This window comes from Stenella coeruleoalba (assembly GCF_951394435.1).
Source record: "Stenella coeruleoalba genome assembly, chromosome: 3".
Lineage (NCBI taxonomy): Eukaryota > Metazoa > Chordata > Mammalia > Artiodactyla > Delphinidae > Stenella > Stenella coeruleoalba.
Genome location: NC_137148.1, coordinates 171579651 through 171590172, shown reverse-complemented (window position 1 = coordinate 171590172; position 10522 = coordinate 171579651). Strand labels below are relative to the sequence as shown.

At 57.6% G+C, this 10522-nt stretch overlaps 1 protein-coding gene across 1 annotated transcript; it reads right to left on the bottom strand.

The window, feature by feature from the left end:
- Positions 1-85: 85 nt before the first annotated feature.
- Positions 86-10201, bottom strand: TLE6 (TLE family member 6, subcortical maternal complex member). The gene is made up of 16 exons (XM_079918719.1): positions 10133-10201; positions 9575-9636; positions 9110-9155; positions 7913-7954; positions 4373-4435; positions 4010-4286; positions 3853-3907; positions 3639-3655; positions 3347-3450; positions 3224-3261; positions 2618-2870; positions 2268-2518; positions 1833-1974; positions 1266-1416; positions 927-1003; positions 86-766 (listed from the first exon to the last, which is right to left on the bottom strand). Exons 1-16 carry the CDS (start codon positions 10133-10135, stop codon positions 662-664), a joined length of 1686 nt encoding a protein of 561 aa, XP_079774845.1. The 5' UTR covers positions 10136-10201; the 3' UTR covers positions 86-661.
- Positions 10202-10522: the final 321 nt, after the last annotated feature.

The following is a 10522-nucleotide window of genomic DNA, read 5'->3' as shown; positions in this document are numbered from 1 at the left end:
CATAATTCTTGGTTGTGGGGCCGTCCCAGGCACTGTGGGGTGTTAAGCAGTATCCCTGGCCCCCAACCGCTCAAGGCCAGGAGCCCTCCCAGTCGTGACAAACCACGTGTCCCCAGACATGGCCCTGTGTCCCCTGGGGGTTAGAGTCACCGCCAGGTGAGAAGCACTGATCTAACGGGACACAGGTAACTTGGGAAGGACCGAGGACCCCATCCCTGGGACTGTGCAGGCAGGGCTGGGAAACATCTCTCCATGACATCAGATGAGCTCAGTGGAGCAGAAAGAAGGGCTCCAGGCAACTCCCTGGCGGTCCAGTGGTTAGGACTTCATGCTTTCACTGCCGTGGCCCGGGTTCCATCCCAGGTTGGGGAACTAAGATCCCACATGCTGCGTGGCGTGGCCAAAAACAAAGAAAAAAAAAAAAAAGAAGGGCTCTACGTCCAGTTCCCCCGACGGCAAGGGTCAGTGGCTCTGATCCGATTCTCAGGGAATGTGGACTCAAAAGGCTCAGAGACCCAGGCTGGAAAAGTCCTTCCAAATCTCCACAAGACGACCAGGGGACAGGATGCAGCACTGCATCCGTGCTTTTTCCAAATGCTTTATTACACGTGACAAAGATCATAGGTCCAGTTGTGCTCACCCCACCCGCCCTGGCGAGCCCTCAGTATGTGATCTGGTACACTGAGGCATGGTCCCTGGACCCCGTGACGATCAGGTGGTTGCTGGGGGACACGTCGCAGCACATGATGGAGGATGTCTCGGGTACCTGGAAGAGTCGGGGAGCAGAGCGACAGGGTTCACCCATCCTTGCCCTTAACATCTGCCCATAGATTCAAACGTGGTCCCTGGGTCAGGGGGGGGGGTCTCTGCATTTGGAACCCCGGGCTCAGCCCAATGAACGCCGCCCACCTGCCCCACCCCCGTACCTGGACCACTGTGGTCCCCATGGGCATGCTGAAGACGCTGACCAGGTTGTCCGTCCCCACGCTCACCCACCACTGGCCTGGGAGAAGGCAGAGGGGGGCCCGGTCATAGGGAAAGCTGGCAGCTGAGGGCTGGACCCCTGGGGATCTGGGAAACAGGGAGCTCCCCATCTCCCTCACACCCCTGCGGAGAGCATCACTCAGGGCGGTTCCTGCTGATGAAGGGCTTGGGGGGGTCAGGAAGGGTCAGAAAGGGCTGGGTGGAGTCAGTCTTAGTGAGCCAGGGCCCCGTGGGAGGCTGGGGACGACGGCAGACTCCCCGCCGCGATCCTGGCCACTCACCCAGCGGGGAGAACTTGAGACCGAGGATGGTGCCGTCCTTACACCCCACCATGTGCTTCTGGCCCCCAAGGCTGGGCTGCAGCCACTGCTGGCCGTTGGCTGTGCCCACCAGCACCCAGTCCTCCCAGGGGCTGGGGGACAGGCTCATTATCTGGGGAGAAGGCAGCAGGGAAACATTGTCCAGGTCCCAGCGGGGCCCGAGAGGTGGCAGGAGCACAGGGACCCATCCCGGGGGCCGACTGCCTGCCCGCTTCCTGGTTGTGAAACCCCCAGAAAGCAACTTCACATATCCGGCCTTGGCTGGCTCATCTGCAAAATGGGTGTGGTCCTCTCTACTTTGTGGGATTATCACAGAGACTCAATGAGAATAGGAACCTCTGATACAGAGTATGAAAGCATCCAATGTTATCTGGGCAACTGGGGAGGATGTAGCTAAGGACCCCTCTCTTCAGGGCATCACTGAGACTTGAGGTACCACTAACCCCTGCCCTTCCCGCCAGCCTCCACCTCCTTCAGTCCACAGCCCAGCTGCTACCTGGCCAAGCAGGCCCCATCCCAGCTGCACACCTGAGACTCGAACTGGTATTCCTGGGGCTCCCCAGTGGTCCTCAGGTCCCAGCACCGCAGGCAGGCGTCCAGACCCCCTGTCCAGATGTGCTGGTCTTTGACAGCGATGCTCTTGGCACCGTTCAGGTGACCCGGCAGGTCCCTGGCCAGGAGAGGCATTGGAAGGGAGGTCAGGGCTGAAACTCTAAGCTTTGGGCCCCCGAGGACACCCCCCCTCCAATCACACCCGGGTGACAGATGGGGAAACTGAGGCAGGCAAGAAGTACCACAACTGGGCTTCAAGGACCCAGCCACGGTTTGAACCTGGGTCTTCAACTCTCAAATGCAAGAGTTCTTTAGGGAAAGGGGCTTTGGCCTTGAGACTGCTGGGTCCCTACTCAGGGATCCAGGTGGGAAGCGGCCCTCAGGGTGGCCCCGCCCACCCCTGGGCCACACCTGACCACACTCTGGTTCCGCAGGTCCCAGATCCTGACGCTGCCATCGGTGAAACCGGCAAAGGCCAGGTTGTCCTCAGGGCTGGCGGCCAGGGCCTGGCAGGTGAGGCCTGCACAGGGCAGCTCTGCTCTCACGTACAGGGAAGGTGCCGTCAGGTCCCACAGGCTCACGCTGGTCAGGTTGTGGCCGCCCGTCAGCAGGGCCGTGCTGTTTGAGAACAGCAAGCAGGTGCGCAGGTAGGCCCCCTGGGTCTGGGGTGGGCAGAGCCTGGGGTGAGCTTCCTCCCCTGCAGGGTGGGGGGGCTCTCCCTGCTCCCACAAGCTCCGCCCCAGAGCCAGCCCTACCCTCACCTGTACACGCAGGTAGCTCTCCGGAAACCTGGCCTCCACCACCTGGCCGACCAGGCTCCACACCTTGACGCCGCCCCTGCCACAGGTGAAGGCGTGCCGCGTGAAGCTGCTGACGGCCGTGGCCAGCACAGGCTCCCCATGTTCTAGCCTCCGTATCTTCTCCACTCTGTGTGGCACGGCCAGCTTCTTGGACTGCCAGGGCAAAGCATCAGGCCTATTCCACGTGTTTTCAAAGTCCTCAGGGTCCCAGCATCTTGGGAGAGGAGGCCTCAGGGTCACCAGCCCGCCTGTGAGCCTCTCTGCCCGGAGCAGGGCACCTATCAAGCCCCAGAGGGGCTTCGTTCTTTGTCAGATTTTGGGTTCTCTCAGGCTTCATTTCTCCACGGCACTCTATATCCCCCCAGGTTCTACCCACACCCCTCCAAGTATTCTCCTTCTCCCATGACCAAACACTGCTCCCTTCTGCCTGACATGTTTTGCCCTATCCCAGCAAACTCCTACGCATCCTTCAAGGTCCTAACCATTATGTCCCTTCCTCCAGGAAGCCTTCTCACCCCCACATCTGGGCTCCCTTAGCCTCAGACCACAAGGTTGGGACATACTTACATGGGCTTCAGAAATTGATAGGTTTTTACAGGAAGCTCCTGCGGGTGGATGAGGTCACAGCTGAGCCACATTCTCCTCCCACCCCAGCCACCCCAGCCTTTGTGTGGGGTGCGGGGATCTCACCTGGGCCATGTGGGAGAACACCCCCTCTCCTACAGTGCCCAGTCCTGTGCTTCCCTTTCGGGAGCCCTCAGAGGAGCTGGGGGAGGGCGTAGCTGGGCTGAGAACTGGGCAGAGACAAGAGTGGATCAGTGGCAGGTGTGGCTCCCCTCCCCCAGGGCGGACTGCCCTCCTCCCACCAGGATTACCCAAAGTGTCCTTGGGGAGCAGTTTCACTCCCAAGTATCGTGGTGCTGGCTCCTGGCTTTCCTGCCCGTGGGAATTGGGGAGATCAGTTCAGACCAAAGGACCTGACCAGGGTTGGTCTGAGAACTGGAACATGGCAGGCGGGCCAAGGCAGTGTGGACAGGATGCTCCAACTGCCTGAAGTCCCATCCTCCCATCCAGGCAGAGCTGCAGACAGGCTCAGGTCCTCTGAGGGTATCCAAGGGCTGAGGGTGGGGGAGGCATGCCAATCCCACAGGCATCTAGAGGTCAAAGCCAGGGGGCCCAGCCAGGGCAAAGCCCACCCTTCCAGGTACCGAGGATTCCAGTTACTTACCTGGCGTGGCGCCTGCTCTGTCGCTATGACAACAGAAGGGGATGAGGGGGAGAAGCCAGTTCAACTGGTGCTGTCCCTCCAGGCGGCCTGATTCCCCACTTCCCCTCACCCTCAGGGAGACTCACTCCTGCGTCTTGGGTGCTCCTGGGTCCCAGTAAAAATCTGCCAGAGCTGCTCTGTCAGAACATCCTGCCAAAACCGGGGCTCCGAGTCCCAGGATGGCCACGTGTCTAGCTGGTGGACTGTGTCCACTCCGGGGGTCTGCTGGAGCCAGTCGGATGACCTCGTGGCCATGTCTTCGAAGTCTGGCCCCTGGAGACCGGAGGGCTGTGGGGTCTTGGCCTCTGGGCACTGGGGGTCCCGGTTGGGCTGCTCACTGGGGAACTCTTGGTTTCCCTGGTGCTGTAAGCACAGGGTCGTGAGGGACACGAGGATGCACCCTTTGCCCCAAGCCTATCCCCCCCCTACTCAAGGACCCAGGAACCTACCTCCCCCAGCTGGAAGCCCAGGGATTGGCTGCAGGTCTCCACTATCTGTAGGAAGTTTTCTGCCTGGAGGGGGAACGTCATCCCGGCTAAAGCTTCATGAAAGGACAGCCCTGGGTGCGAATACCTTCTTACAAGCCAGTTTCCCTATTCACAAAGTGAGGCTACACCACCTCCCTTGAACGTTTTTGGGTGGATTCATGATCACCTAGCAAAAAGCAAGCTCTCGGTACCCAGAGGCCACCCTTGGCGGCGGGTGACAAAATTGAGCCCTAATGACCTGTCACCAGTATAATATGGTCGCAAGTCAAGTCAGATCTGGGTTCGCATCCCAGCTGCTTTTCTTGGGGTGTTTGGAAACAAAAGCCTGAATGCCACCCCCTTGCTTAAAATGGCTTCAAGAAGCAAGGCCGTGTGTACACATGTCCCCCTTATGGGGATGACATTTGAAGCTGCTGAAACATTACAAAGATCCTAAGAAACCAATGGTTACCTCTTGGGGAGCAGGGCTGGCGATGGGGATGTTAGGGGCCCTGGTGGGAGGGTCACTTATTTTATATTTAAAATCAAGCCACGTGGCTGCTACCGATTCCAGATTTAAGTGAACAGTTTCTGTGGTCATGGAAGGCACCCTAAATTTTCTTTTTCTCCCTCCCAGCAGGCTGCCCATCTGTTCCTTTAGGACAGGCTCCCTCCTATGACACGTCCCACTGCTTTTCTCAAGAGCATTTATCTGGCCCGGGTACCAGATTTGTGTTTAACCTCTCCTTCCTCAAGACTGAACCTCCCTGCACAGCGGCTACTGGCTGCAGGTCACTATTTAAATAGAAAGTTAAGTTTAATTAAAAATGCGATCCCTCCTGTCCCACGGGCCACATTTCAAGGGCTCAATAGCCACGTGGGGCTGGGGGCTGCCAGAGGAGACGGCGAGGCACGAACCTAGAATGTGCCTGGCAGCCAGCTGAGGACACAGACCACGCAAGACACGACCTGCCGGTAGTGCCAGGAATTCGCTGCGAGGAGACCCACCTTCTCGGCCCGATAAGGGGCTCTACGGGAATGTGCAGCTATATTTAGTCCAGATGGACTAAATACAGTAATATGAGGAATGTTCTAGACCTGCCAGCTAAGGTTGAATACTTGAAACGTGGACGGTGCCACCTGATTGCCAATTAAAGTGTAAACAGCCACGTGTGTCCCGTGGCTACTGCAGAGGGTGACACGGATTTAGTCTTGGGCCTTTGGCTTTGGAGGCAGTGCCGTGGGCCTTCCGAATGCACATGCACCTCCACGGTGGATGCCAGGAAGCTGTCTGGCCCAGAGCGAATTCCAAAATCCTGGGGAAATATTGTGATTCACAGGAAGAAATAATTGCTAAGGAACGTGGCATAAGGCCTGTGGCTGTCAGTTCTGTTGAACGGGCACCACTGGCGTTTCCGTTCTGCAGATGAGAAAACTGAGGCTCAGAGCATCAAAGTCAATTTCCTAAAGTCAGGACACCTGGGGCCCAGCAGTGTTTCCCTGCCTCCACTGGCAGCCTGGTCCCACCCCCTGCCCCTCGCTGGCTGGGGTGGGGGGCAAGCAGGATGGTGGAGGGAGAGGCTGGAATGGAGGACCCCCCTCCCTGAGCTCTGGGCGCTCCAGGTGGCCGCCTCCTAGGGTAGCAGGCGATGGATTCCCCAGCTGGGCCTCCCAGCAGCACGAGGCCCAGGGGAGCCTTCCCCAATCCTCCCTGGCTCGTTAATGCGCAATTTACTGGCACTTTAATGCACTCAGCATGAAAAGTGCTGCTGCCCCCTGCCTGCATGCGGGTCCTCCCTGGGGAGAGCTGTGTGCAGGCGGGCTGCGGAGCCGGGGGCGTTGCCACTGCTGCTGCTCAGGATTTTAAATACACAGCAAGGAGGCTGGGAGACGAGGAACAGGAAACAGGGGAGGGGGAGGCGGTCCCTGTGAAACCACAAGTCAGCTAGGGATCACCACCTGGGGCCTTCTGTTGGGGGAGGAGGGTGCTTAGGGGCGACCCTCCTGGGTCCTCCTCACCCCCTTACATCTTATTTATTTTTTTTGGCAGCACCCCATGGCATGCAGAACTGCCCCGACCAGGGATCATCGAACCTGTGTCCCCTGCAGTGGAAGTACGGAGTCCTAACCACTGCACCACCAAGGAATTCCTCCCCTTATGTCTTGATACTCAGCACATGCTGTCAGTTTCCTGACACATCCACACTCTGACTGCTTCTCACCGCCAAACTGGCTCGGTGACCAGCCTCCCGCACCTGGATGGTCCAACTGGACCCCAACTCCCATCCTGGCCCCCAAATATCCATCCTCCCCAAAGCAGCCACCAGAGGGCGCGAGTGAGCACCTGAGTCAGGACCCGCCCCTCCTCTGCCCACAGCCCTCCAGGGTCCCACCTCCGGGGGGGGTAAAAGCCAGAGTCCTCCCTGTGGCCCACAAGGCCCTGCACAACCTGCCGCAACCCCTCCCCGCCCTCCCCTCCTCCCTCTCTCCCCCTCTCCCCCTCGCTCACTCTGCTCCAGACACACGGGCCTCCTTGCTGTTCCTCCAATGAACCAGGCCTGGTCCTGCCCCAGGGCCTTTGCACAGGCTGTGCCCTCTGCCTGGTCTACTCCTTCCAGACATCTACACTCCCTCTCTGATCTCCTTCAAGAGTTTGCCCAAATGTCACCTTCTCATCGAGCCTTCCCTGACCACCCTGAATTGTAACCCATTCCCACCTTGGTTCCCCCCACGTCGCCTTGGGGCTGCTCAATTCCACCCCCGCCTTGCCCAGCCCTCACCATCTGACACTTCTGTTTACCAAGCTCCTCTCACCCCAAGGGCAGCGGTTTGTCTGTGTTCTCCTTTGCTATTTCCCTGGCGCCTACAACTGCACTTGGCAAGGAGGTGATGGATAAATATCTGTTGAATGAATAACCGTGTTCTGGTTGCTTCCTGCCCCACCCCACCCCCGCCTCTGGATCTGTCTTTCCCTGTTCCCTGAGCTACCCACCCCAGGCCCCACTAAGTCGCAGACACAGCCCTGGCCCTCTGCCAGTCACATCTGGCACAGGCAGAAAGTCCTGCCAGCACCCAGGAGAAAGGGGCCAGGTGGCAGGAGGACAGGCGGGGTGGACGCCATGCTCAGCCTGGGCAAGGCTCCCCGTGCTGGGAGCTGGGCCCCCAGTGCAGGCCTGTCCCTCCCCCCACCCCCGAGTGTGAGCCAGGCCCTTGGGAACCTCAGACACATGGAGACCGCATCCGGCCATGCCTGGCACATAAAAGCCCCTTCCTAGCACAGGCAACTAACCTGCGATGTGCTGACAGGCCCCTGGCCTCCTCCAGGCACACGGGGACCAGCGAGCAGGACAGGAGGGAAGAGGCTCAGGACCAGAGATGCACTCCTGAGACGTGGGGGATCCACTGATACCGTGGGGATTCCACTTCAGGCCCCACCCCCTCTGCCCCCAGCACTCCAGGACTCCCATCTCCCTCAGGGGGAAAAGCTCAAGTCCACCTCCGCGGCCCACAAGGCCCATTCACCTGCTTGTGATGTTCCTGGAGCCCCTGCCGGATCTCCTGGAACTGCAAAGGAACAACAGCGGTCACACTGGGAGGTGGTCAATGGAAGTGGGCAAGAGTGCAGAACTGAATGCTGTGCATGTTTCTCCCCAGCTGTATGACCCTGGGCAAGTCATGCTACCTCTCTGATCCCTGCTCTCATCAAATGGGATACTGCCTACCATACTCAGAGTAGGAAGTATTAGGGAGACCCCTGGTTTTCATTCTAGGTATGAAGTGGAGGTCAAAGAGGGGCACAACCTGCCCTTGCTCTTTCCCTGCCCTCCCCTCCTCCCTCTCTCCCCCTCGCTCACTCTGCTCCAGACACACAGGCCTCCTGGCTGTTCCTCCAACACATCAGGCCCGATCCTGCCCCAGGACCTTTGCACGGGCTGTGCCCTCTGCCTGAAACAGCCTTCCCTGTTCTCTCTAGGGTGGCAGGAACTCCTTATCTTCCATGTCTCACTGTGAACGTGAGACACAGTGAGACATGGTGTCACTGTGTCTCATGTTCAAGAAGCCCTTCCTGACTACCTTAGCTCAAAATCTTGACTCACTTTCACCGCTTCACCTTCTATTTTCTTTCAAGCACTTACATTTTGTGAATCTTGTTTCTCTATTTACTTATTTGTCTCTCTCCTTCCCTTAAAGCTGCCGGGTCCTATGGGGTAGCCACTAGTCAAACGTGGCTCTTTAACTTTCAGTCAATTAAAATTCAGCTCCTTACAGGAGCTCAGTAGCCACATGTGGCTGGCGGGTGCCATATTGGACCCTGTTGATAGAGAACATTCTTATCTTTGTGGAAAGTTCCAGAAGACAGCACACACTAGAATATACATTCCTGAAGGGCAGGGACTCCCATCACGTGCTGTACCCCTAACTCATCAACCGTGGGCTGAAGAAACTTCTCCTTAATTTAAATACAGAATTACTTGTTTTCACAGCAAGGTTTTTATTAATTAAGAAAAAGTCACATGAAGTTGTTGCTCACTGGGTTAACTCACTTGCCTAAAATAAGCAAAGTAAGTAGAGGAGAGGGTGCCCCCAAACCCGGATCCTGAGGTCAAACTCAACAGCCTTTCCAGGAGGCTCCTGAGGGGCTACCTGGTGGTGGTGGTGGTGGGGAGAGTAGGGGCGGGGCTTCCTGGAGAGGGCGGGGCTTCCCGGGCCGGGGCTCACCAAGTAGTAAGCGCTGTCCATCTGTGTCGTCAAGTGAGTGGGGAACCTGCCAGGGAAGACAAACCCGCTGCAAGAGGAGGCCTCAAGACCCTTCCCCAGAATGAGCCCTGCCCCCAGCCTCCCATCAGGGCAGTTCTGGCAAGTGAGCTAGTCCCTTCCAGGTGCCACATTGAAGAAGGCGCCAAGACGAATATGATTTTAATGCGGTATTTTAAAAAAACGTAATTGAATGCAAGCAAATTCACACTGAACAACAACAAAATCAAAAATTTAAATGAAAGCCAGGATCGGTATTACTGGCTTTCCTTTCCTTTTGCTTCAGCCTTCAGTATGGCTCCTCCCCCCTCCCCGCCCCCCACCAGCACTGGTCCTGTCTTTTGGGCCATGGAGACAAGGATGGGATTCTTTCCCTCGGTGGGACTTAGGGCCCCAGCGGGGCCTCCAGCCCCTGAGAATCGCCCTCACCTGGGGAAGTGCTGCTTGAGCTGATCCAGGGCATTCTGATAGTAGCCGGCCTCAGGATGAGCCTGGAGAGGTCGAAGGAGGGATGAAGAAAACCCACAGCCTCCCCGTATCCCTGCCGTCAGGTCATCAGCCCCAAAGAGGGTGAGGTGGGGCCTCCTGAGGCCTGAGGGTAGTTTGCTTTCTCTCTTATTACTTAAGTACCCACAGGGTATCTTCCATCTTGATTTTTGGCCTAAAGATGAAAATATTTACTCTCTGGCCCTTTACAGAAGCTTGCCTGCCCCTGGCCTAAACTGATAGAAATGGTTTTCCCTGGGAAGTAATGGCGGGTGGGGAGGCGCAGAGAGGGACTTTTGCTTATAAAATAGTAACTGAGTAGGTGATGTAGCCCTATGTTTTATCACCTGGGTAATAATAAGTTTAAAGAGAAAGGCCTTAAAGTATGATGGGTTACTGTCCCCAGCTGAAGGCCTGGCCAGCCGGCCCATGTCTGTCCCTCAGGAGCAGGAGAACAAGATTTGAGCCTCTTGCCCCCTCCCCCAGGGGATAATGCCTCACCATCCTTTGAGGGTGCCCGTGGGGGCTGAGATGGCCCCAAGAAGTCAGTCTTCAGGCTGGAGTCACAAGGACTTTAGCCAGGGACTGTAAAAGTAAAGAGGGGATGTCAGATCCTGAACGCAGAAGGCTGGGCAGTAGCAGAGGACAGAACTAGCCCCACCCCACCCTCGGCCTCCAGCACCACCCACCTTGGTCTTCTCTCCTCCAGGACTCAGTCCCGGGCCCCCAAACCCCTCCCTGACTGCCAGCACCCCACTGCATTCCCTACATCCTCTGTTCTTTCATTCATCACTCTGGTGCTTCCAGCTGTGCTGATTAGTGGTGGGGACCCCCTGGGGCCTCACCCTTTGAGGTGGGGGCGCCGTAGGGTGCCAAACATACTCCCTGACA

Excerpts from the sequence above, each read along its gene's own strand:
- TLE6 (XM_079918719.1), bottom strand. Across the intron at positions 2,871-3,223 it reads TATCAATTTCTGAAGCCCAT|ATGCTGGGACCCTGAGGACT; the intron begins GTAAGTATGTCC and ends TCCTCTCCCAAG. Across the intron at positions 1,975-2,267 it reads CGGAACCAGAGTGTGGTCAG|GGACCTGCCGGGTCACCTGA; the intron begins GTGTGGCCCAGG and ends TCTCCTGGCCAG.